A 27,976-nucleotide genomic window follows, 5' to 3' on the forward strand; every position below is an offset into this window, starting at 1 on the left:
TTCTTTGTCCCGCTAATGATCTTCAGGGACAATTAAATTGAGCCCTTATATGTACAAAATACATCAGAGGCTCTGGCAGACAATTTACAACGCACATAAGGAGAAGAGTGTGGTTAGAAACACAGACTCAGCACCCTGAGCAAGTCACTTAATTTTCCACTGTCTCCCCTGTACTTTAGATAGACTGAGAGTCCACCTGGACAGATAGGGAAAATTCTTGAGTACCTGCATAAATAAATACATACGCTTCTTTGGAAATACAAGTATTAATAGGGAAGAATAGATAGCTTATAAATAGGTCTCTGACAGGACCTCTAATACTGTGTTTTCCCAAAAATAAGCCCTAGCATGATTTTCGGGGTAGGTCTTTATATAAGCTCTAACCCCAAAATAAGCCCTAGTTAGATCGCCCCCGAAGCCCTTCCTGTTGGCCCACCACACAGTTAAACCCCATTGACCCACCACGAGACCAACATACCGTCCTCCAAACAGCAGCATCTGCAGCACTTTAAACAGGCTGCTTCACGATCTCCCACTGGGTCCTACCCTCTGCCGCATCACTGATGTTATCAGCAACGCGGCACAGGGAAGGCCCTGGCGGGAGAAGGCCAATGCTGCTGTTTGGAGGGAGGTATATCAGTCTTGCAGTGAGAGAGGTGGCAGGGTTCTGCTGCGCGGGGGTGATGGGAGTGAGGGATAGAAAGTGTGCAAAGGTTCTGCACAGGGATGGGAGGGAGGGATGGAATCTGTGCAAAGTTTCTGCTGCATGGGGGATGGGAGGGGGGTAGAAAGATGCTACAGAGGGAAGGCACAAGGGGATGGGAGGAAAGATGCTGCACATGTGGAAGAGAGAAAGGAAAAGAAGAATTGGGATGGAGAAAAGGAATGCAGAGGTGATCATTGTACATGAAAAAAATAAGACATCCCCCGAAAATAAGCCCTAGTGCATTTTTTGGACCCAAAATTAATATATGACAGTGTCTTATTTTGGGGGAAGCAGTATATTTCAGTAACATGATTAATTAAAAGACCATCTTCTGAAGGTTATAGGTATTGCCAGTGATGGGTGAAATTTTTGTCTCCATGCACCTCTCACCCCCCAAAAAAATCTAGATGTCATTTAATCTAACAGATTTGTGGATTGCTGTGTGCCTATAAAGATTCAAAGCGATTTATATCGTAGACCAGTGGTTCCCAACCCTGTCCTGAAGGACCACCAGGCCAATCGGGTTTTCAGGCTAGCCCTAATGAATATGCATGAGAGAGATTTGCATGCCTGCCACTTCCATTATATGCAAATCTCTCTCATGCATATTCATTAGGGCTAGCCTGAAAACCCGATTGGCCTGGTGGTCCTCCAGGACAGGGTTGGGAACCACTGTCATAGACAATACACTAAAACCTGCCCAGTGGTCAGCAGTGGCCAAAACAGCAAGCTGGATGCTATAAATTATCTGAAAACAGATAGTAAATAAGACTAAGAATATTATTATGTCTCTGTTTCGCTCCATAGTGCATAGTCCTGGTCACTGTATTTAAAAAAAAATATAGTAGAATTACAAAATGTTGAAAAAAGCAGAGCTGTGGAGTCGGAGTCAATTTTTGGATTACTGGAATCACAGTCAGTAAAAATGTGCCAACTCCTAATAGAGGGGTCATTTTACTAAGGCACGCTAGCCACAATACTGCTGACAGGGTAGAGCCCTGAGAACAACAATCCATACTACCCTTTAAGCTGACAATCAACCATATACCTCCGATCTCCAATTGTATAAAAATGACTTTGACCTAGGGGCTGCCGCGGGAACGGACTTCTGGGCACGATGGACCACTGGTCTGACCCAGCAGTGGCAATTCTTATGTTCTTAGAACTACCCCATTACAAAATATCATGACCTAAGGTGTCAAAAGCTGCAGAAATATTAAGAAATACCATTAAATATTCCTTGCAGTGATCAAATCTGCATCTAACATCATCAAGCATCGATATTAATAAGGTTTCAGTACTGTGATGCTTTCGAAATGCATACTGATGAGGATCAAGTATTTCATTCATATGGAGGTGATGTTCCAATTGTGTATACACAGTTTTCTTAGCATTAAATCTTAGCTGTCAAATTCTGGACCATTCCTCAAGCTTCACTAGGTCCTTCCTCCTGTTATCCTCACCCTAAGTCAGGGGTGTCAATCACATAAGGGGCCGAAATCTAAAACATAGGCTAAATCAAGGCCTGAATTTTTTATTAAGATACTAAGGCCTCCTTTTACGAAACTGCAATAGCAGTTTCTAGCATGGGGAGCCGCGCTGCTCCCGATGCTCGAGTTCCTCTGAGCGTCGGGAGCAGCATGGGCCATTCAGCGCGGCTCCCCGCGCTAGAAACTGCTATCGCAGTTTCGTAAAAGAGGGGGTTAATCTTAGTAGAAGTATAGGGTTACAATCTCTCCAAACCCATACTGGCTCTGTGGTGTAAACAAAATAAATAAAAAAGACTTTTCCTCTCTTTTAGGTTCTAGTTCACACTTGCTGTCTAACACCAGCTCTGACAGGGTACACATTTCAAATGTGACATATTGTAATCACAAAATAGAAAATAAAATAATTTTTTCTACCTTTTGTTGCCTGGTCATTATTCAAATCATGTTAGTCCCAGGCTCTGTCTGGGACAAACGTCTTCTGGTAACTCGCTTGCCAGGGTCTCCTGCCCATTTGTCGTTTTCTTCTTTCTCCTTGCTAACCATCCATCTTCCATCTCTGTCCTCCCCTCCCATTTCCATTCCCTCCCCTGGGAATTGTGGGTTATTGTGTCAATGGATGCCAGCTTGTTCGGCTGGGAAACTCACTGCAATGGACACCCGATCTAGGGGTGTTGGTTGGTCTCCCAAAGGAAGTGATCGATAAACAGATTCGAATTTTGAGCCATTCGATTGCTGTTGCAGAGGCTGTCGGTTACTATCTGACAAGACACAATGAGACCCAGAAACCTGCAACAAGCATGATGCCAGCTGCGGAAACCCTGAGAGACCAGAGAATTGGATAGAGGAAGTGTGCTAGATGTGGTGTGTTTAGATTGACAGTGCTCCATGTAGGTATCTAATAAATAAACTGTCCTCTGGATGGGCCCCAAAGTAACAATCCGCGTCAGAAACTGGTTGAGTGGAAGGTGACAGAAGGGAGTGGTCACTGGAGATTGCTCTAAGGCAAGGGATGTTACCAGTGCCTCAAGGTTCAGTTCTTTGGCCTGTTCTTTTTAACATTTTTTAAGTAATATTGCTGAAAGATTGTCAGGTAAAATTTGCCCCTTTGTGGAAGATACCAAAATCTGCAATAGAGTAGACACCCCTGAAGGTGTGAATAACATGAGGAAGGATCTAGTGAAGCTCAAAGAATGGTCTGAAATTTGGCAGCTAAGACTTAATGCTAAAAAATGGAAGGTAATGCATTCGGGCTGCAAAAATCTGAGGGAACAGTAAAGTTTAGGGGTGAAGAATTTTTGTGCACAAAAGAAGAGCAGGATTTGGGTATGATTGTTGTGATGATCTTAAGGTGGCCAAACATATTGGAAAAGCAATGGCGAAAGTTAGAAGGATGCTAGGTTGCATAGGGAGAAGTATGGACAGTAGAAAAAATAAGGTATTGATGCACCTATATAAGACTTTGATGAGACCTCATTTAGAGTATTATGTACTGTTCTGGAGATCGCACTTTCAGAAAAATATAAATAGGATGGAGTCAGTCCAAAGGAAGGGTACTGAAATGGTTAGTGGTCTTCGTCATAAGGTGTACGGGGAGAGACTAAAAGATCTCAATATGCAGTGTTCCCCCTTGAATTTGCGGTTCGCGGTCTGCTCCGACTGCCTCTTCCTGTAGTAAAGTAGGGCTACACTAATCAGGAGCTCCATGTCAGAGCAGTCGGTGAGTGAATTTTCTTCACTCACCAACACTCCAGCTGCTCTCTCCTGCCTCCCCTGCCTTTTGACAGGCAACAAACTGCATTTGCGGTTTTTTCAAATTCACGGGGGTTCCTGGAATGGAACTTCCGTGAATTTCGGGGGCGTACTGTATATACTTTGGAGAAAAGGCGGGAGAGGAGAGAGATGATAGAGATGTTCAAATACCTATGTGGCATAAATAGGCATGAGGCCAGTCTCTTTCAGTTGAAAGGAAACTCCAGGGTGAGAGGGCATGGGATGAAGTTAAGAGGTGAAAGGCTTAGGTGTAATCTAAGGAAATACTTTTTTTACAGAAAGGTGGTAGATGCGTGGAATAGTTTCCCAGTAGAGGTGTTGGAGGCAAAGACTGTATCTGAATTCAAGAAAGCATGGGACAGGAATATGAGATCTCTTAAGGAGAGGAGCTAGTGGATGCTTCGCATGGTCAGACCAGATGGTCCATTTGACCTTTATCTGTCATCATGTTTCTAAGTATTTTACTTCCTAATTCCAAGGCTTGTCAGAAAACAAAATAGACATTGTTCAGGAGCTCATTTCAAATTAAAATGTAACAGACCAAGACCTTACAGGTTATCTTCTAGAGCAGGGGTGGGCAATGAGGGCCGGAATCCAGTCGGGTTTTTAGGATTTCCCCAATGACTATGTATGAGATCTATTTGCATGCACTGCCTCCCATTGTATGCAAATGGATCTCATGCATATTCATTGGGGAAATCCTAAAAACTCAACTGGATTCCAGCCCTTGTTGCCCAACCCTGTTCTAGAGAATAACATCCAAATTTTAAAGAATTTTCTCTCTTCATTGATTTAACAGAATCCCCTACTATTACTACTACTACTATTTATCATTTCTATATCGCTGAAGGCATACACAGTACTATACATTTAACATTCAAAAGATGGTCCCTGCTCAGAAGAGCTTACAATCTAATTTGGACAGGGTTGAGGAGTTTCTGGTAGGAGGAATGATGCAATTAGTATAGATATCTCACAGTGAGTGGGAGTTAAAGAGTTAAAAGCAGCTTAAAAAAGTGGGCTTTTAACTTGGATTTGAATACTGCTAGAGATGGAGCATGATGTATTGACACTGGCAGCCTGTTCCAGGCATATGGCGCAGCTAAAAAGAAGGGATGGAGTCTAGAGTTGGTGGTGGAGAAGAATAGTACAGATAAGAGGGACTTACTTGATGAACAGCATTCACGGTGGGGGGAAAACATAGTGGGAGATAAGTGAGGAGAGATATCGAGGGGCTACAGAGTGAAGGCATGTTTGAAATGTATTTGGAAAAGGATGGTTTGCCAATGAAGTGACTTGAAGAGAGGGATAATGTGAGCGTGGTGGTTCTTGCGGAATATGAGTCGTGCACTAACATTTTGAACAGATTGAAAGGTAGACCAGTTGAGCAGAAGACCTGAGAGAAGTGCGTTGCAGTAGTCTAAGCGAGAGGTGATGAGAGCATGGATAAAAGTTTTGGTAGTGTGCTTGGAGAGGAGAGGTTGGATTTTAGTTTTATTATAGAGGAGGAAGCGACATGTTTTAGTGGTTCGTTGGATGTGAGTGGAGGAGAGAGAGGAGTCAAAGACCACCCTGAGGTTGTGAGCTGACAAGATAGGGAGGAAGAGAGTGTTATCCACAGAAAGAGAGAACGACGGGAGGGGGGGTGCGTTTAGGCAGAAAGATAAGGAGTTTGGTTTTAGCCATATTCATTTTTAGATGGCAGTGAGACATCCAGGTGGCAACGTCGGACAGGCAAGTTGAGATTCGGGCCTGAATTCCAGTAGAGATATCTGGTGTGGAAAGGTAGATCTGAGAGCCATCAGCATAGAGGTGATATTGAAAACCATGGGAGGATATCAGTGTACTGAGAGAGCAGGTATATAAGGAGAAGAGGAGAGGGCCCAAGACAGAGCCTTGAGGTACACTGATAGACAGTGGGGTGGCAACAGAGGATCCACTGAAAGTACAATGAGAGAGATAGGAAGAAAACCAGGGGAGAACAAAACCCTGGAATCCCAGTGAGGATAGCTTATCTAGGAGCAGGTGGTAATCAACAGTATCAAGGGCAGCAGATAGATCAAAAAGGATGAGGATAGAGTAGAGGCCATTGGATATGGCCAGGAACAGGTCGTTAGAGATTTTAGCAAGGGCAGTTTCTGAAGAATGGAGAGGGCAAAAGCCCGATTGAAAAGGTCAAAAATATCTTGAGAAGAAAAGAAGTTCAGGCAACTGTGGTAAACAGCACGTTCGAGTAATTTAGATAGGAAGGGGAGGAGATATATGGGCAATAGTTGAACGGGGATATAGGATCTAGTGAGGGGTTTTTGAGGAGAGGCGTAATTACCTATTAGGATTATGCCTTTTCATCTCTGCAGCAGTTTAGAAATCAAACTGTGTAGAAGGTCCAAAAAGCAGAAACAAATTTATAATGGTGCTTGAGTAAGATTGGAAGAGTCTTCATCTGTATCAACATATTCCTTATCTGGAGGATCTTCATCAGCCCAGGCGTGAAGGAGACTATAGTAATAGTGGTCTTCATTTACTATTCTTAAAAGGTCAAGTCCTGAAACCTGTTTCCAGTCTAAGCGAGAAGGGATTCTGATGTCTTTAATGTTCATACTCTCTGGGGAGAAACCAAAGAACTTCTTGATATGCTGTAAGGCAAAGATCCTGGAGTGCTTGTCCATAGTCTGCTCAAAGAGTGCCCTCTCGTTGTTCACATAGCTTCTCCAGTAGTGAAGGTGAAGGAAAGTGAGAGGAGACAGGAATCTTGCCAAGCAGAGTGACAGGAAAACAGTGACAGCCACAATAGCTATCAGAATCCAGCCAGACACCTGCATTATTAAAAAGAAATTATACAGCTGAAGAGTGTAATGTAGAACTAGAGTAGACATATCATTCTTACAAACAATTATACGTTAAAAAAAAAAAAAATTAAAAATATTTTTCAGGGGCTTGTTTTCATAGGCTTTATTCACATAGAAACAGAAACTGAAACATCTAAGTAAAATAGGTCTAAGATAATGTGTGTGTGGTAATATATTCAACTTTGCTGCTGCAGATATGCCACAAAGGGGGTAGTCCTCAAAAGAACATGGTAAATGATACTCTGTGTGATTAGAATAATGGCATAGAGTGAGGGAAGGAGTAGCTTAATGGTTAGCTCATCAGACTGGGAACCGGGGAACTGAGTTCAAATCCCAGAGCAGCCCCCTATGAAGTTGTTACTGACTTTCAAAACTATAGCTTCTGGTCAACCAGAATTCATTAATAGACTTCTGATCACACATTCCCTTCAATCAATTAATCAAAACTTCCTTAAGACATATTAACATTATGCGCAACAACATTTTCTCTGTAACTGCCCTTATGCTGTGGAACTCAGCTCCAAATCTCATAAGAGAAATTACTTCATTAAACGCCTTCAAATCGGAACTAAAAACATTCCTGTTCAAAGATGCCGTTGACCTATGATTGTCCTTTTAAGGATGTTCTTGTTTTTCAGACCGGCATTGACGTCGGCTTTTAAACGTTCCCAACCTAATGTACTTCCCCATTTTTTATTTCTTTTCTATTCAAATAATGTACGGTAGTTCTTGCCTTATTTCCCGTATGTTTCTGTTTTGATCTGTATTTAATGATTAACTGTGGTTCGTTTGTTTATTTTTAAATATTTTGTGTATTCCCCTTTGTTTTAATTATGTAAACCGCCTTGAAGCCTGATAAAGCGGGATATCAAACTTTTAATAAACTTGAAGTCACCTAATCTACCATTGCCTCAGCTACAGACTTACCCCCTCTTCTACAAAGCTGCGCAGCAATGGCCCCGAAGTCCTTTTTAAATCTCTATGGGCTTCGGAGCTGTTATCACGCAGCAGCCGCTAGTGCGGCTTTGTAGAAGAGGGGGCTACCCCCTCTTCTTCAAAGCTGTGCGGTAACGGCCCCAAAGCTCATAGAGATTTAAAGGGCTTCTGGGCTGTTGCCGTGCAGCTTTGTAGAAGAGGGGGTTAGATTAAGAGCCCTCCAGGGACAGGGGAGTACAATAGTTTTGGGGATTGCATACAGTATGTGCTGATATACACACAAGTGCTATTCTGTAAATATGGCCATAGCTTCAAGAGAGGTGCACATATTAGCACAGAACATATAGTGCACTGTAAATATTGTGTGTATCACAGAAGAACACAGAACCTAACTACAAATGCCATAAGAGATCTTGCCTAAGCACATATGTGTATCTACCCAATTCTGCTACTATTCTATTTAAAAAAAAGTATACATCGACTTTTCTTGAAGCCAAACAGGTGCAGTGTTATAGAATTACCTCTAGAACCTCAAATCCTTGTTGCAAATTTAACAAGCTGCTGCAAGGCACCAGGGCCCAAGCTTTGAATGCAGAGTGGAGTGGTAGAAGCATAATCTGGATTCTTTACAGGTTTTGGCATCTGAGGAAAAGACCTTCATGATACTGAAGGTCAGTTTTTAATATCTTGCACTGTATTAAAACATTTTCATCACCTACACAGGAAATATTGTTAGAGCTTTTTATTTAAAAAATCAAATTTTCAAAACTATGTTCATGTGGACAATTTACTGTATTTAGTCTGTTTCTTTTCTTCATGTAGTCTTTTACAAAGCCACTGTAGCAAGTCCTGGTGGGGAAAATTTGGCGAAGCCCATAGGAATTGAATGGTCTGTGTCGCATTTGCCGCACAGGACTTGCTACTCAGGTTTGTAAAAGGACCCTTATCCTTTTTTTTCTTTTCTGTTTTCTTCCTCTCTCTCTCCTGCATCTCCACCTTTTCTTGTCCCCACAAAACTGTTTTGTTTTTCTCTTACCTCTTCTGTAGATCCAATATAGTAAATGACAGCACATAAAGGACCTATATGGTTTATCCAGTATATCTTGATTAAAATGTGAATGTCATTTACAATTTCCTCTTTCTATGCTTTTTTACTTCCTTCAACTCCTCCTTGAGTGTCTCTCTAATTTCAATTTCATCCATGGTTTCTTTTCCTTCTACTCGTCATATCCATACTACCCTTTTCCCTCTCATAATACCTTCTTTCTTCCACTGTCTCCCCTTCAACCCAACTATCATTTCTTCTTTTTACCAGTTCTCACTAGTGCTTTTGATGCTGTTACAGCCACTGGGGTTGGACACCAAGGCCCCGATTCTGTAAACTGCGCCTAACTTTAGGTGTGCTTTAGGTGTCTAATTTAAGTGGATAATGAGCGATTTAAGGGTCTTAACAAGCGTTAATTGGGACAGACAGAGTTAGGCGTCGATTAGGCGTTCTTAGAACACAGACGCAAGAGAGACGCAGTTTTAGAGAATAGTCGCATCTAAGTTTGTAGATGTGGGCATAACGTGGGTGTGGTTAAGGATAGGCACCACATAGACGCTAATTAGGTGGCAGAGGGCATCTAAACAACGTGGAAAATGTAGGCGAAGGAAAAGCTGGTCTAAGTGTAGTTTTTGCTTTATTTCAATGCAGTTTCAGCTTTCTTAGTCGAAGACTTCCTATAGACGCAGATTAGGCATGCTTTCTGCTTCCACAATGATATTTCCTATAGTGAGTTTGAATATGGGTTTTTTTTTTTCTTCTTTCTCCCTCCTAATAGATTTAATAAGCACCATATCAATAGAGCACATCAATATAAACAGAATGCTAGGAATGATCAAGAAAGGAATCACAAACAGACCCGAGAAGGTTATCATGCCACTGTACCGGGCCATGGTGCGCCCTCACCTGGAGTACTGCGTACAGCACTGGTCGCCATACATGAAAAAGTACACAGTACTACTCGAAAGGGTCCAGAGAATAGCGACCAAGATGGTTAAGGGGCTGGAGCAGTTGCCGTACAGCGATAGATTAGAGAAACTGGGCCTCTTCTCCCTTGAAAAGAGGAGACTGCGAGGGGACATGATCGAAACATTCAAAATACTGCAGGGAATAGACTTAAGACTTAGTAGAGAAAGACAGACTGTTCACCCTCTCCAAGGTAGGGAGAAAGAGAGGACACTCTCTAAAGTTGAAAGGGGATAAATTCCGTACAAATGTAAGGAAATTCTTCTTCACCCAGAGAGTGGTAGAAAACTGGAAGGCTCTTCCGGAGTCTGTTATAGGGGAAAACACCCTCCAGGGTTTCAAGATAAAGTTGGATAAGTTCATGCTAAACTGGTGAGACTGGACTCATTTGGAGCACTGGTCTTGACTTGGGGCCGCCGCGTGAGCGGACTGCTGGACAGGATGGACCATTGGTCTGACCCAGCAGTGGCAATTCTTATGTTCTTATGCATGGAAAACAAGGTACTTTTCTACCCAAACAGTAATATGATTTACTCATTACACCACCTTTGGCTTTCTTGCTTAAAAAGAACCCCCTTTTTTCTCAACAAACAGTGCTGCAATCAGCTCTTTCTTGAGAGCAAAGAAAGAACATGAAAAACATATTATTGCACACATTACTTCATTTCTCAGCGCTTAAAAAGAGAAAAACCAGATGTAAGGATTGTAGTGTCAGGTCCCCCACAAGGTGAGGTGGTAGGGGGTTATGTGAGAGGCGCCCTTACAAACGCCAGGTCCCAGGTTCAGTTCCCTCACCGAAGATTCACCAGGAAGTAGACTCCAATAAGAAGCACATCCAGAGGTGATGGCATAAAGAATATATTATAGAAATAGTCTTACTGAAAAGCAATACAATTAAGCATTACAATTAAGGAGAGAGCAAAGCAGTTTTCCTGCCTTACAGAGTCCAGAGATAAAAAGAGACAGAGAAGCGTGAAGTTCCAGGGAGAGCCAAAGAAAGAGAGAAAAAAGGGGGTGGGGAGGGTGATGCCCCAAGCTAACAGGATAGACAAGAGAGACCAGAGCCAAGAGAGTGGGGGTGATGCTGTGAGGGGGCTTTTATAGTCTGGAAACTTATTCTAAAATACAGAATCTATTGATCTTTAACAGAACTTAAACATACTAGACAGGAAAAGAATAGACTGCAGTCATATGTGATTTCCAGTATGTCTCTGACAATAGTTTCTGATTAACTTTAGTTATCTGTGCACCTGGACCCATTGTCCTAAGCATCCTCTTCAGACATTAACACATTAACATCTTTTAGCTACAAGTTGGTTTGTAATCATGATTTAATCAGGGCTATTTGAAACCGTCTGCCTGCACTCAGGGTCTATCTGCATTCACATGCCAGAGTCAGATTGATATAATTTCCCATAGGCCTTTGCTGACATTAGTTATGCCAACTGAAAATGCTGATTGCTAGCAATAGATATGCTGACACCAGATACAGACCTTAACATGCATTTTCCCTCATTGTAAAATAGAGTTCTTCAGCTTCACAAAGCTGACCTCGTTGTGAGATCATCAAGCTGCACCTTCAAGGTAGTATGCCACAATTAAAAGATGTGCTGGGTGTTGAACTCACAACCTCTGTATGACTTTAACCCATAGACTTTAACCCATAGAGCCCATCAGCCCATAGAGCCCAGGACTTTAACCCATAGAGCTCCATCAGCTTCTACGCAGATGGATCTCACTGCCCTTTCATATAGTTGACTGACCTGCCTATGTATCATCTGATAAGCTATCAATCATATCACAGTCACCACAAAGAAAGCATTTCTGACTCACCAGGTTAATGTGCCTTGTCCATCTTCTCAAGCACCCTGGTTCAAATCCCTCCTTCACTCATTTTAACAACTTCCTATTAACTCTCATAAGACGGTTTAGATCAGGGGTGTCCAACCTTTTGGCTTCCCTGTTCCGCATTGGCCAAAAAAAATGTTTCTGGGGCCGCACAAATGCACAAACGCTGCAGCAAGACAGAGGAGGGAGCTGGCAAGAAGGTAAACACCCAGGGGCAGCAGAGGAAAACACAACATTGCCCTCGACCGGGGCCTCACAAAATACATTACGGGGCCGCAGGTTGGACACCCCTGGTCTAGATGGTGGACTTTGACATTTTTATCAGCACATTTCCCTTTCCAGGCAAATTTATTTTCTCTTTCCCATGGCTAGAACATCCTAAGCTGTCATGGGAGGAAACTTCTCCTCTGATAGAAAGATGCCATTTGTGTCTTGTTGTACTTTGTCCATCTTCTGAAGCTCCCTGGTTCAAATCCCACCCTCACGTTCACTCATTTTAACAGCATCCCAACAGCTCTCATAAGTGGTGGACTTTGCTGTTTTTCATCAGCATTCTGCAGTTTGCAGGCACAGGTGCATCAGATACATTCATCTTCTCTCTGCTACAAGCCATTGTGGTAGAAATGAATTTCCTTCTATCCAATATCCACACAGGGCAACAGGTAGAAGAGTTTACTAAAACTTCAGAGGGCTTGGACAGGTATTGAAGGAAGGTACATGTTTTTGAGATGTACCCTAGAGACATTCCTGTTGTTATATTCAGCTTGGCTGGTTGTGGTTTCATGCTTGAGGAGTGTGTGTTGGGGTGGGGGAGGGGGTTTAGGATGAGAGATAACAGGCTGCTTTAGACATCTGAGAATTGCTGCAGATCATTTTAAAGAACAACTCAAATATGTTTAAGCAAACGAATGGCCAAAGAGTTTGAAGGTTTTCTGGTAGAAAAATGAATATCAAATATTTGCTTACCGCACTCAAGACTTGAACCCCTGACATATAGAAGATAAAAGCAGCACCTTAAGGAATAGAGCTATAGAGGGAACAGAGCCTCTACAGACCAAGCAGATGACAAATGGCTTCTAGTAAAAGCTTTGAGAAGTGAAGGAATTGATTAAAAGTTAGTACAGGTGTGTTTGCCCAAACCACACCTAAAGCACGCCCAATCAGATTTGAAAGTTTTCTGGTGGGAAGTCCAAACGGTGCCTATGACGTCAGACGCTACTTAGGCATGCTTAGTATAAGAAGATACATCAGAGCAATCTTTTCTCTTTTAGGACTCCTGTGTTATTGCTTATGTTGATTTCTGAGACCATACCTTTCTTGATTATCTTTTAACCTTCTCTTTCCTATATCTGCCACAACTCTCCATTTCATAGGACCATTAGCAGCTATAGTAATTTGCAATTTTGATGTTTGTCTAAGCTTTTTCATCTTTCCAGGAACAAATCTAGGGGAGAATGATATATTGCTAGCTACTTAGATAAAAACTCAGGCAGAACTGATTTCTTCTTTTGGACTCCCATTCTGTGTTATTGCTTATGGTGATTCTCCATTAACTTTTTGTCCCCCTGATATCTGCCACAACTCTCCATTCCACAGGGTTATTCGCAAGTCTGAGAATTAGTGATGATAAAATTTGGTTCCAGGAGTCTTGGCTGAAAAAAAATCCCATGCTATTTGAAACTGTGGTGCCAGCAAAATGGATAAGCAAGTTACATGAAGATGTGGAACCTATGATGTTGAGAAGATGGAAGCAGTGCTTTTCCTCATAGAGCTAAAGGTAAATGAGGTAAAGGACCTGGGTGTACTGATAGATAGGACCCTGAAGCCGTCGGCACAATGTGCGGCAGCGGCAAAGAAAGCAAACAGAATGTTAGGCATGATAAAGAAAGGAATCACGAGTAGATCGGAGAAAGTCATAATGCCACTTTATAGAGCAATGGTCAGACCACACTTGGAATACTGTGTCCAACATTGGTCTCCCAACCTAAAGAAGGATATAAAACTGTTGGAGAGGGTGCAGAGACAAGCAACAAAGTTAATAAGAGGTATGGAGAACTTGGAATATGAGGAACGACTCAAGAAACTGGGACTGTTCTCCCTTGAGAAGAGGAGGCTGCGAGGGGACATGATCGAGACGTTCAAAATGCTGAAAGGCATCGATAAAATAGAGCAGGAAAATAAATTATTTACATTGTCCAACGCGACACGGACAAGAGGACATGGTTTGAAGCTAAGGGGGGACAAGTCCAGGACAAATGTCAGGAAGTTCTGTTTTACGCAGTGAGTGGTAGACGCCTGGAATGCTCTCCCAAAGGAGGTTATTAAGGAATCCACTGTGTTGGGATTCAAAGGCAAATTAGATGCACATCTCCTTATGAGAGGCATAGAGGGATATGGGTGACTAAAACTACATCAGGTGTATACCTGACTGGGCCTCCGCGTGTGCGGATCGCCGGACTCGATGGACCATGGGTCTGATCCGGAGATGGCAGTTCTTATGTTCTTATGTTCTTAAATCATTTTCGAGTCATAATTGATAAGCATCCTTATTATAAAAAAGGAACAGTGTTTTTTTGCTTCTGTTCATTCTAGCTGTTATTCTTTGCCCTTATGATGAATTATCTACATTTTCACAATACTAACATGTTTCACACTTTTTTTCCTTCAGAAGGGTATACTTATAGAAGATTTTCTGAGAAAACAGTCAATTGGTGAGTTTTTTACAAAGGTGCGCTAAATCCATGCATGCGCTAACTACTAATTCGTGCATAGGATAACATGCACACGTTAAGTTTTCCGCGTGCTGAAGCAGCACTGTTTAAGCATCGTTAGCGTGTGGTAAAAGTTAATATATACATGTTATCATATGGACACATTAGTAGTTATCGAATGCTTGGATTTAGCGCACCTTCGTAAAACACAGCCTAAAACTCACCAATCAACTCTTAATTTGTCTCAATCCATCTTCCTTTTTCTTCAGCCTGCCTTCTCCTACCAAGAGCAGATTCTGGGACCTTAACAATTCTACCACAGTAACAACTTGGACCTAGGAGTGGCTTACTCTGCATACTTGTCATCCATCTCATTGAACTGCAGTTGCCTGATATTACACTTGCATGCTGCTTTCCTGGACTGTACAATAAAAATCTTATACCTTTCTTGGTTATGATAATTTCAATGAAAATAGGAGTTTAAATAGTTAAATGCCTCTATAAAATTAAGGGTGTTATCCCTTATTGATTACTAAATTTTATGTTATTATGTAATATAATTCTTTCTTCTCAACAATGTGGGCTTGATGGAATTTCTGATTTTCTATGACTGATTTACGTTGTATTAAGAAATAATATTTCTATATTTTTTGTGTAAATTCCCATATTCTGTATACTTGTTTGGATACATGAATAAATTTCAATTTAAAAAAAAATCTTATACCATTTATCACCTTGTGCTTATTTATATTGAGTAGCAGCCGGGCATTAGTGTTTCCTTAATAAGCGCTACTTGGTCACATTGACCTTTGTCTTATCTAGTGTTCCATGAGGCCCAGGCTGCAAAGGGTGGAGGGGGGGGGGTGGCAAACAGGGTAGCTAGCATGTCTCCTGCCTCTCAGCCTGCAACCAGCATAATATTTGAGAACATAAGATTAGAGGTGAAGAGGATGAACCAGGTGCCTTAACTTGGGTGACTTCTTTCAGTCAGTTTCCTACCCTGACAGCTTGAGATATGCTGAACTGTAGCCAATTTGGCAGGATTCGGGCTCCGTTATGGAGCAAGTATGCCGATGCTATTGCCCAAAGGATGCCTAAACAGAACAGTATAATCCAATTAGAATTGCTATGATTTTATGGCTGATTCTGTAGCACAGCGGTTAGAATGAAGCCCACAGGTGTGAGCTTGGTCTGGATTCGACTCTCAAGTCCTTCAGCTGACAAAATACTCATTTTTAATAAAAATGACAAGCTACAGACCAATCACATCAAATTTTATCTCAAACAGAACATTAGCAATATTAGAAACAATCTAGTCCAAAAGTTGAGTTTGCATTTGATAAAAACAGCAGTATTTGAATCCATGTTACATTTATTGAACCCGACTTGAGATTCTAGCATTTGGGACAATGAAAGCAGTGCTTTAAGCCATGAGCTAACTGAGAGATGATAGCTAAGCAGATTTTACCTTAGCAGACCACTAAGCTAATATAGTAACATAGATAATGACCCGAATGGTCCATCCAGTCTGCCCAACCTGATTCAATATAAATTTTTTTAAAAATTTTTTCTTCTTAGCTACTTCTGGGCAAGAATCCAAAGCTCTACCCAGTACTGTGCTTGGGTTCCAACTGCCAAAATCTCCGTTAAAACCAACTCCAGCCCATCTACACCCACCAAGCCATTGAAGCCCTCCCCAGCCCATCCTCCATCAAACGGCCATATACAGACAAAGACCGTGCAAGTCTGCCCAGAACTGGCCTTAGTTCAATTTTTAATATTATTTTCTGATTCTAGATCCTCTGTGTTCATCCCACGCTTCTTTGAACTCAATCACAATTTTACTCTCCACCTCAGGAGCACATTCCAGGCATCCATCACCTCTCCGTAAAGTAGAATTTCCTAACATTGCCTTTGAATCTACCATCCCTCAACCTCAAATTATATCCTCTGGTTTTACCATTTTCCTTTCTCTGGAAAAGATTTTGTTCTACGTTAATACCCTTCAAGTATTTGAACGTCTGAATCATATCTCCCCTGACTTCCAGTCTCTCCTCATAAGTCTTCTAGCACAAGCTTCCTATCATTTTTGTCGCCCTCCTCTGGACCACTTCAAGTCTTCTTATGTCCTTTGCCAGATACAGTCTCCAAAACTGAACACAATACTCCAAGTGGGGCCTTACCAATGACCTGTACAGGGACATCAACACCTTCTTTCTTCTACTGGCTACGCCTCTCTTTATATAGCCCAGCATCCTTCTGGCAGCCGCCACTGCCTTGTCACACTGTTTTTTCGCCTTTAGATCTTCGGACACTATCACCCCAAGGTCCCTCTCCCCGTCCGTGCATATCAGCTTCTCTCCTCCCAGCATATACGGTTCCTTCTGATTATTAATCCCCAAATGCATTACTCTGCATTTCTTTGCATTGAATTTTAGTTGCCAGGCATTAGACCATTCCTCTAACTTTTGCAGATCCTTTTTCATATTTTCCACTCCCTCTTCGGTGTCTACTCTGGTATCAAACTTTCAAAAAATAAAACAAGAGGGCATTCAGAAAAGCTGAAAGGGGACATATTCAAAACAAAGGAACAAGGGCCTAAGGATGCATTACAGGGGCCCAGAGCCATGGACATGGAGCAAGGACATTGTAAAAAAGGGATCGGGACTGAGAGGGAATTTTTGGAAAAAGAACCTAAGGACGCAATGCAGGGGACACGGGCCAAAGATATTGAGCAAGGACACTGTAAAAGAGGGCTCAGGACTGAGTGGGAACTTTTTGAAAAAGGACCTAAGGGAGAAATGCAGGGATCTAGTGCACGAATAAAACTGGCAAGCAGCACTAATAGAGAACAACGGATTCCAGAGGGACAACCAAAAACAGGGAAACAAGCTGAGGACGAAACAGACACACCACAGGAGGAGGATGACCGAGACGAGGCTTGGGGTCTGGCTACTCACAAGGGGGATGCCAGGAGCGCCAAACCACGTGGAAAAACAGCAAGAAAGGCAAACAAACGGGACTTACTTTGCTTATACACTAATGCTAGGAGCCTAAGGGCCAAAATGGAAGAGCTGGAAGTCCTAGCCAGCAAAAAGGGACTAGACATAATTGGAGTCACAGAAACGTGGTGGACTGATGACAATAAATGGGATGTGGCTTTACCAGGTTTTAAACTATACAGGAGGTCACACCAAAAGGGTGGAGGAATAGCGTTATACATAAAAGAATCCATACCTTCAACCAGGATGGAAACAACATTGGCTCCCAGTTGCGCACCGAATATTGTATAAATTAGCTTTACTCACCTTTAAATCATTGTTATACAAAACTCCATCATTTATTTATAAAGACTTAATTCCTTACTCTTCTCAAAAAACTTTACAATCTAATGAACAACTGTTATTGGTTATTCCTTCTCTAAAATTTATAAATACTCGAAGACAATATATCTTCACCGTTACTGCACCACAAACATGGAATTCTCTCCCACTGTATTTAAGGGTAGAGAAAAATCTTGAAAAATTCAAAAGTCAACTTAAGAGCTTTCTTTTTAAAGATGCTTTCAATATTTAATTGAAATGCTAATTGCTCTTTATTACTTCCATTCATTCCAGTCACTTGAAGATTTCTTTTATAAATTTATTTCGTTTTTCCCCATCCTTTTGTAATTTACCCTCAATGTTCTCTCCTTTCCTATTATAAATTGTATTTCTTTCCCCTCTATCCTAGTGTTTCCTGTAGTAATTTGTCTAGTATTTTAATGATTTTTATATTTTTTTATTTATATTATTGTTATGGTTTTATCCTGTATTTTTCTGTATATGTAAATCGCTTAGTAATTATGATAGGCGATCAATCAAATATTGAATAAACTTGAAACTTGAAACTTAAGGGCGGGCGACTTGGAATCACTATCACTATCGCCCACCTGGACAAATGGAAGAAATCGACCAGGATCTGGAGGCTGAACAGAGGCAGGTATGCAAAAGCAGAAGTGTGGTGTTGATGGGAGACTTCAACTTCCCGGGAATAAACTGGAGTATTGGACACTTAAACTGCATGAGGGAGACCAAATTCCTGGAGGTCACGAGGGATTGTTTCACGGAACAGCTGGTCACGGAACCAACACGGGGTGATGCCACTCTTGACCTAATCCTCAACGGACTAGGGGGACCCGCTAAGGAGGTGGCGGTACTAGCCCCACTAGGAAACAGCAATCACAACACGATCCAGTACAGGCTAGAGATTGGATCATCAAAGGTAAAAAGAACTACAAGGACTGCACTTAACTTCAAAAAATGGAATTATGATGCCATGAGGAAAATGGTGAGAAAGAAACTCAACGACAGCGCAAGGAAGATGGACTCCGTAGAAAATGCCTGGGCCCTACTCAAGGGCACAGTGCACGAAGCACAGAACCTTGTATCCCCAAGTAAAGGAAAGGGTGCAAAAAAAATAGAACAAAAAACCCAGTGTGGATAATAATGCAGTAAAAAAGGCAATAAGTGACAAGAAAGCATCATTCAAAAAATGGAAAAAGGACAAAACAGAGGAGAACCAAAAGGAGCATAAAAAACACCAAAAGGAGTGTCACCGAGTGGTTAGGAAGCAAAAAGAGAATATGAAGAGAGACTGACGGGGGAAGCAACAAACTTAAAATCATTCTTCAGGTACTTTAAGGGGAAGCAACCAGCAAAGGAGGAAGTGGGACCCTTGGATGATGGGGACAGAAAGGGAGTGGTAAAAGAAGAAAAGGAGATAGCCGACAGGCTAAATAAGTTCTTCATGTCAGTCTTCACGAGGGAGGACACAACCAACATTCTGGAACCTGAGGAGATCGTAAAGGGGGAGCAGGATGAAAATCTGGTCCAACTAGAGGTAAGCAAGGTGGATGTCCTCCGGCAGATAGACAGGCTAAAGAGCGACAAATCGCCAGGTCCGGATGGCATTCACCCAAGGGTACTCAAGGAACTAAGGAACGAAATAGCTGAACCACTTCGACAAATATGCAACCTATCCTTAAAAACTGGAGAGATTCCGGAAGACTGGAAAATAGCAAATGTCACGCCCATCTTCAAGAAAGGCTCAAGGGGAGACCCAGGAAACTACAGGCCGGTGAGCTTGACCTCGGTCCCGGGAAAGATGATGGAAGCACTGATTAAAGACAGCATCTGGGAACACATCGACAACTATGGGCAGCTAAAGTCGAGCCAGCATGACTTCTGCAAGGGCAGGTCATGCCTCACAAACTTATTATACTTCTTTGAGGGGGTAACCAGCCAGGTGGATAAAGGGGAATCCATACATATAATTTACCTTGATTTCCAAAAAGCCTTAGACAAGGTGCCACATGAAAGACTACTAAGGAAGCTATGGAACCACGGGTGCAAGGGGAGGTCCACCGATGGATCAAAAACTGGTTGGCGGACAGGAAACAGAGGGTTGGAGTAAAGGGCCATTACTCAGACTGGCAATGGGTCACGAGCGGAGTTCCACAGGGGTCAGTGCTGGGACCCTTACTTTTCAACATATTCATTAACGACCTGGAGGCAGGAACAAAATGTGAGGTTATTAAATTTGCGGATGACAACAAACTATATTACAAGGTAAATAAAATGGAGGACTGCGAAGATCTCCAAAAAGATCTGACAACACTGGAAGAATGGGCCAAAAAATGGCAAATGAGTTTCAACATAGGGAAGTGCAAAGTCGTACATATAGGGAAAAAGAACCCGATGTTCACTTACAAAATGGGGGATCAGCACTAGGGGTGAGCGACCTTGAAAGAGACCTGGGAGTGATGGTAGATACAACATTGAAGGCATCAGCGCAGTGTGCAACAGCCTCAAGGAAAGCAAACAAAATGTTGGGTATCATTAAGAAGGGTATCACGACCAGAAAGAAGGAAGTCATCCTGCCACTGTATCGTGCTATGGTGCGCCCGCACCTGGAGTACTGTGTTCAATTCTGGTCGCCGTACCTCAAGAAGGACATGGAGGTACTTGAGAGAGTTCAAAGAAGAGCAACTAAGCTAATAAAGGGTATGGAGGACCTCTCATATACTGACAGACTGAAAAGGCTAGGGCTTTTCTCCCTGGAAAAGCGGAGACTTAGAGGAGACATGATAGAAACCTTCAAGATCATGAAGGGCATAGAAAAAATAGACAGGGACAGATTTTTCAAATTAAGGGGATCAACAAGTACAAGGGGGCACTCAGAGAAATTGAAAGGGGAGAAGTTTAGAACAAACGCTAGGAAGTTCTTTTTCACACATCACACAGAGGGTGGTGGATACATGGAACGCGCTACCGGAGGATGTGATAAACAGGAGCACGCTACAGGGGTTCAAAGAAGCTTTGGATAGGTACTTGGAAGACAAAGGGATTGAGGAGTACAGATAAGAGTAGAGGTAGATTTATAGGGATGGGATTAGAGGTAAGTTATAAAATTAATTAGGGATCACTGTTCAGGCACTAGGCCTGATGGGCCGCCGTGGGAGCGCACCGCTGAGCAAGATGGACCTCTGGTCTGACTCAGCGGGGGCAACTTCTTATATTCTTATGTTCAAATGCTAGGAAGTTCTTCTTTACCCAGTGTGTGGTGGACACCTGGAATGCGCTTCCAGAGGACGTAATAGGGCAGAGTACGGTATTGGGGTTTAAGAAAGGATTGGACAATTTCCTGCTGGAAAGGGGGATAGAAGGGTATAAATAGATCACTGCACAGGACCTGGACCTGTTGGGCCGCCACGTGAGCGGGCTGCTGGGCGCGATGGACCTCGGGTCTGACCCAGCAGAGGCATTGCTTATGTTCTTATGTTCTTATCTGCAAAAAGGCACACTTTTCCTTCTAACCCTTCATCAATGTCACTCACAAACATATTGAACAGGATCGGCCCCAGCACCGAACCCTAAGGGACTCCACTACTCACCTTTCCTTCCTCTGAGTGAATTCCATTAACCACCACCCTCTGGCGTCTGTCCGACAGCAACCCGTGCCATCTGTTGGCAGCCTGGACATTTGCCTGACTTCATCTTTGTCACAGGAAATGAAAGACTTCTTCCTTTGAACCAGGAAGCATTTAATTTTGAATTGCACATAGCACAGCGGGTTCTCTGAAGAAGCCTCCTTGGCAAAACGCGTCAGAACCCTGCCGGACCATCGCTGTATGGACTTTGAAGTTAAGTTTGCTTGCACTTTTTGAAACTATATTTTTTTGAATCATTGAATACTCACCTATGTTATGGACATGCTAAACAGAATGAAGCACTTTCAATGACCAATCTCTTTAGGGGTTTGTTCCCCATCCTGAGTTTTTTCTATTCCATCCGTGGATTCTGAGCACCATCTGAGTTAAATAAGGTATTAAATACTTCTTCAGGCTTGTTCCCTTTTGTTTTTTGTGGTTGCATCCTATATTATGCATATTTCCATTTATGTTTTACAATAAAATCCATCAAATAAATGAAACATATATAGCTGACAGTGTGTTTGTGTTTCAGCATATATTGTATTCGTTAGGTGCTTCACGGAGCTACATTGCTGTATCATGTGGTTTACAGAGGTATGTCCCAACAGTGTCATGAACGACCACTAGGCCAGTTAGGGTTTGAGGATACCCCTAATGGATATGCATAGTGGTAGATTTGATGGCTGACACCTCCATTAGATGCAGGTCTCTCATGCATGCTCATTAGGGCTATCCCTTACAATCCTCTTATCCCACCTTTCACAACCTAGCTCCCTATGCATCAACATCTGTCCCTCTCTTTTCTGTTATTTTCCTTGATGCATACCAGGGGAGGGGAGGAGAGGGCTGGAACCTACATGCCATCTCTCCATTCCACCTCAAAACCTAGTGTTTCTCCCTAATCTCCTTCCATCCCCAGTGTCAACCTTTCACCCTTTCTGTTTGCAAATACCCTTGCATCCCTAATCTCTCCTTGCCTCCATGACATCCTCCACCTCTTGCTTTTATCTTTTCTCATTCCAGACTACTATCCAGCATATCTCTCCCCCCCCCCCCAAGTCTGGCCATATCTAGACACTTCTCCTGCATTATGTTCTTATGTTCTTATGCATTCAACTTAAGAATCTCATTAATATGTATCCCATCTGGTGCAGTAGCTGCCTTGGTTGATGACATATTTCCCATATTTAAACACAGGTTCCCATCCATTCCACTTGGAGTTAATTGAAAGTTGTAGGCCCCCTCCGCTCTTTCTTTTTGGTGTACTCTGCTAATATGGAAAATGGAGGTGGGGCAGACCATGACATTATGAAAGCAGGGAGAGTGGTGGGTGTGGGCATCTGTGTGTAACCTGACCTGGCCCCTTCTTTTCCCTAACAATTTATTCCCCTCCACACTTAACACAAAACCTAAGTCCTCAACAATCCCTCATACCAACACCCAGAAAAATCCATAAACTAAAGAAATACAGATAATGGGGGTGGGGAGGAGTGTCAAAGGCAGAAGGGAGTATAAAGGATAACAGGTAAGTCATAGCACAAAGTTTCATCATTGAGGAAACGGAACACCACAAACACCAACTCACATGAGGGGGTCTTACATAGGAAAAATGGCTGTGCCAAAGCTTTCTATATACTAAAGCACGCCTAATTAGCGTCTGACGTCATAGGAACCGTTAGGATTCAAATCTAATTGGATGTGCATTGGATGTCGTTTTGCAATATACAGCTGTAGTGACGTTGTAGTCATTTCCTTCACATCTCTAAGCTTTGATATGAAGCTCTATGTTCTAAACAAAGTTACCTCTATAGCTCTATGCCTTAAGGCATTGCTTTTCATCTTCCATACATCAGGGGGTTCAAGTCTTGAGTAAGGTTAGCAAATAGGTTATATTCATTTCTCAGCCAGGACACCTGGTAACTCTTTAGCCTTGCCTTTACATATCAATATTTTGCTTCAGCTTTTATTATGTGCAGCCCATTGTCTAATATTTAATGCAACCTGTTCTCTCTCATGCTGAACACCCTCCCCCACCAAAAACATCCCCCCCTAACTGGATCATTCTTCAACACCTGTCCAAGCCCTCTGAAGTTTGATTTAACTCATAGCTGTTGGCCAATGCCTATATTGCATCAAAAGAAACACATTCCTACTAGAATGGCTTGTAGTTAGGAGTAAATGAAAGTATCTCATGCACCTGTGGCTGCAGAATGCTGAGGAGAAACAGCAAATTCCACCACTTCTGAGAACTGTTAGGATGCAAGGAAACAAAAGTGAACAACAAACAGCACTGCAATCGGCTCTCTTTTGAAAGCAAAGAAAAAACAGCACACATTATCAGCACTTAAAAAGAGAATAAACAGATACACACCTTAACATTCAAGCTTCCCTCATTGCAAAATGGAGGTCTTCAGTTGCACAAAACTGACCTCATTGTGACCTCATCAATCTGCACCTTTAAAGTAGTATGCCACAATTAAAAGATGTGCTGGGTGTAGAACTCACAACCTCTGGATGTTAGGAGCACAGGCTGGCTCCTAACACATAGAGCTACAGCTGCTTCTACTTAGGTCCATCTCACCACCCTTTCATATCATACTTGACTGAGCTGTCTATGCTCATTAGCTATCATATCAGGATGAACTCAAATAAGTTTAAGCAAAGGAATGCCTAAAGATTTGGAAGGTTTTCAAGTAGAAAACAAATATCAAATATGTATTAAAGAATTGCAGCACAAATGACGCTGATCGGTAAGGGCAAAAAAAACACCACTTTTCCGGTATGACGCCTAAACGGAACAGATTACTTACAGTCATATATCCATTAGTACAGTGCTTAGAATGAAGATTAGCGTGTGAGAAAAATGGAGCTTCACCTCACATGCATTCAAGCACACTTGGGAATATGGGTTTGGGGCTCAGTGAAAGCAGCGCTTTTAACCATTGAGCTACCACTCTTTTGTCTCAGCCTACTATGACATTATAGCTAAACTCCTTTTCCCTTAGCACTTCACTAAGATATGATATGACAACTGAAGACCTCCATTTTGCAATAAGGGAAGCTGAATGTTAAGGTGTGTATCTGTTTATTCTCTTTTTAAGTGCTGATAATGTGTGCTGTTTTTTCTTTGCTTTCAAAAGAGCCGATTGCAGTGCTGTTTGTTGAGAAAAAAAAGGGGGTTGTAAAAGCCATGTGTAAATTATATTATTGTTCGGGCAGAAATGTGGTTTGTTATCCATGCAATATAATGTGTTCCATTGACATTATATTTATTAGGACAGAGAAAAGATGAAAATTACCTATTCAAACTCACTATTGGAATTATTGATGAAAAACACAGCGAACGTCTGCCTCGCGTCTAACAAAGAGCCGCAATTACGAAAGTTGAAACGGCATTGAAATCCAAGTTAGACCAGGGTTTCTTACGTCTACATAATACACGATATTTAGACGCAGGCGTTCGCTCAGGTAGCGCCTATCTAGCGTCCCCATTTGGCATGCCCACGGAACGCCCACGGAATGCTCACGTCCAGAGTTGGAGACGGGACTATGCTTTCTGTAGACGTCAGTCCGTCAACTACCTCTTAGGGACGTCTATGTGTCGTTTATTTCCCAATTAACATTAATTAAGACCCTTAACTCCGTAATTATTCACTTACCTCAAAAAGGACATGGCAATGCTTGAGGGAGTCCAGAGAAGAGCAACTAAACTGATTAAGGGTATGGAAAACCTTACATACACTGACAGACTGAAGAAGCTGGGGCTGTTCTCCCTGGAAAAGCGGAGACTCAGAGGAGATATGATAGAGACCTTCAAGATCCTGAGGGGCATCGAAAAGGTTGACAAAGACAGATTTTTCAATTTGAAAGAAACCACAAGAACAAGGGGTCACTCGATGAAATTGAAGGGGGACAGGTTTAAAACAAACGCAAGGAAGTACTTTTTCACACAGAGGGTGGTGGACACATGGAACACCCTTCCGGAGGCCGTGATAAGAAATAGCACAGTACAGGGTTTCAAGGATGACCTGGATAGGTTCCTGGAAGACAAAGGGATTGAGGGGTACAGATAAGAGCAGTGGAAGGTTTAGAGATAAGTGTAGAGGTAGGCAATAAAATTAGTCAGGGACCGCTGACCGGGCAATATGCCTGATGGGCCGCTGCGTGAGCGGACCGCTGGGCTGGATGGACCTCTGGTCTGCCCCGGCGGAGGCGACTACTTATGTACTTATGTACTTATGTACATCGGACGTCCAAAGCACGCCTAAGTTAAATGCAGTAATAGAGAATTTACTCCTTAATGTCTTCCTATTCTAATCCTGTTGAAACCTGACCTGCTATTGTTTGTTCACGCTTTCCTGGAATTTCGTGATACAGTGTGGGGAGGATGAATTCAAAGAACATGTTATAAATGACTATTAATGCCTTCCTGTGTTATACCTGTTGTTATCTGTGTTACTATTTTTGTATATGGAGCTTAAGTTGATTTGGATGTAATTTGTAAACTGCATAGTCAATATGCAGTATATAAATTTTTTAATCATGTGCTAACCCCCGTGCTAGTCGAAAAACTACTGCCTGCTCAAGAGGAGGCGGTAGTGGCTAGCGCGGCTGACAGTTTAGCGTGTGGTATTACGCGCGTTAAACCGCTACCGCGCCTTCGTAAAAGGAGCCCAAAATGTTGTAGGGGATCTTGGAAATACAGAAAAATAAAGACCATATGGCCTATCCAGTTATGGATTCTGAAGGCCAAGGCCTATTCACTTATGAATACATTTGGGCCAGAATAAAAAATAATTCTGGTTTACGATGCACAAATTTGGAGGTCTAACCAGTCTATTATGATTTTATATTTTTGTAGATTTACAAATGTACAGTATTTTCAAAAAGAAAGAAATCTAGTTAATGCATTTTGAAACAGTGCATAATGCATAATTAATGCATAGTTAGTGCATAATTAATGCATAATTTAAACAGTCTCTGCTTAAATTATGTTAATATTTTAAAGAAGAACACATTTTGTGGTTACATATGAGGGTGTGCTGGTAACCCAAAAAACAGTTCTGAAATTCCACACAGGTCAGAAATATTTACTCAAACAGCAACTATGCATGATTTCTAGAAACCAACAGAAAAGTGATCCAAAGTTTATATTTCTTAGTCCATCTGTTCATAAAGATAAAAACAATATGATAATGTAATTGCAGTCTTCTATCAACAGCATAAGCTTTTAGGAAAGAAAATGACATTTTGAAATTAATTTCAAACCAAAACATATCCTCTGCGCCTTATTTGCTATGATAATATTGAGAGAAAATACCCCCAAGAACAGCCACAATAGTGACCCCCCCAAACATTTTTACAGATTTCCTAAATAATCTTACTGACTTGCCTGTGATTGGTACGTAAGATGAAGAGTCACCTCATCCTTTATCCTGGTCAAGTTCAGAGGTACCAGTTGGGGACAGGGAAACAGGGCAAGGACTTTGCTGCGTTCAGCAATGCTAAGATTGCTAAAGAAATCATATCCTTCCACCAAGGCAAACTCACTTAGTGCACATACATAGTAGGATCCATTCAACAGAGTGACAGCAAGCCAGGTAACTGGAGCTACTACTGCTCTCCCAGTTATACTGCAGAAAACCAGACAGGTGAGTTTGTATCTCACTAGGCAGCTGCGTCTGCTGTGCTCCTGCAGGAAAGAGCTTTGTGAGTGTCCGGTGATCAGTCTCCAGGTCTGGTCATTAAGGACATAGCCAAAAATGAGCAGGATGAGTGCAGGCACACCGATGAAAGCGAGACCATAGTACAAGTTACTTCTGGCATGACATGGGCAGTTGAAGGCAAAAACAGAGAAAAGCTGCTGTCCACCAATGGTCAGAAGTGCAACAATGGTGTTAAAAATGACTGACTCTTTGCTTTTCAGAAATGATGCTACACTCGAAAACGACATCTTGAATTCTCAGTGGCTGATCTGCTCTTTTCTCTGACTTGTTCTTCCTGTTTTATTACATTTGAGTCAGATACTATGTGATCTTTCTGGTTTTACTGGGAGTGCCCAAGTACAAAATACTCCTCCTTTCCTCTCCCTATATTTCTAGTAAGAACATAAGAGTTGCCATACTGAGACAGTCCATCAAGTCCAGTTTCCTGTTTCCAACAGTGGCCAATTCATGTCATGATCCCAAGTAGTAAAATAGATTTTATGCTGGTATAAGCAGTGGATTTCCTTAAGCCATCTCAATAATGACCTATGGGCTTCTCTTTTAGGAAATTATCCAGACCTTTTTTAAATTCTACTAAACTAACATTTAACCACATTCTCCAACAATGAATTTCAGAGTTAAGAACATAAGAATAGCCTTACTGGGTCAGACCAATGGTCCATCTAGCCTAGTATCCCATCTTCGTGGAGGCAAAATCAAGTCACAAGTACCTGACAAAAAAAACAAATAGTAGCAGCATTCCATACTACCATCCCATGTCTGTCTCAACAGCAGACTATGGATGTTTTCTCCAGGAACATGTCCAAACCTTTTTTAAAACCAGCCACATTAACTGCTCTTACCACATCCTCTGGCAATGCATTCCAGAGCTTAACTATTCTTTCAAAAAATATTACCTCCTATTAATTTTTAAAGTATTTCCCTGTAACTTCATCGAGTGTCTCCTAGTCTTTGTA

At 42.0% G+C, this 27,976-nt stretch overlaps 1 protein-coding gene across 1 annotated transcript; it reads right to left on the minus strand.

Moving 5' to 3' along the window:
• Positions 1 to 5,722: 5,722 nt before the first annotated feature.
• Positions 5,723 to 27,248, minus strand: CALHM4 (calcium homeostasis modulator family member 4). Its single transcript, XM_033939877.1, has 2 exons — positions 26,687 to 27,248; positions 5,723 to 6,782 (listed from the first exon to the last, which is right to left on the minus strand). Exons 1-2 carry the CDS (start codon positions 27,245 to 27,247, stop codon positions 6,372 to 6,374), a joined length of 972 nt encoding a protein of 323 aa, XP_033795768.1. The 5' UTR covers position 27,248; the 3' UTR covers positions 5,723 to 6,371.
• Positions 27,249 to 27,976: the final 728 nt, after the last annotated feature.

The sequence above is a fragment of the Geotrypetes seraphini genome, chromosome 3, assembly GCF_902459505.1.
Source record: "Geotrypetes seraphini chromosome 3, aGeoSer1.1, whole genome shotgun sequence".
Lineage (NCBI taxonomy): Eukaryota > Metazoa > Chordata > Amphibia > Gymnophiona > Dermophiidae > Geotrypetes > Geotrypetes seraphini.

Bases quoted from the DNA above. Each gene is read 5' to 3' on its own strand.
- CALHM4 (XM_033939877.1), bottom strand. From the start codon at position 27,247: ATGTCGTTTTCGAGTGTAGCATCATTTCTGAAAAGCAAAGAGTCAGTC. The intron at 6,783-26,686 runs GCAAGTCAGTAA...TTAATAATGCAG, and splicing joins ATCTTACGTACCAATCACAG to GTGTCTGGCTGGATTCTGAT.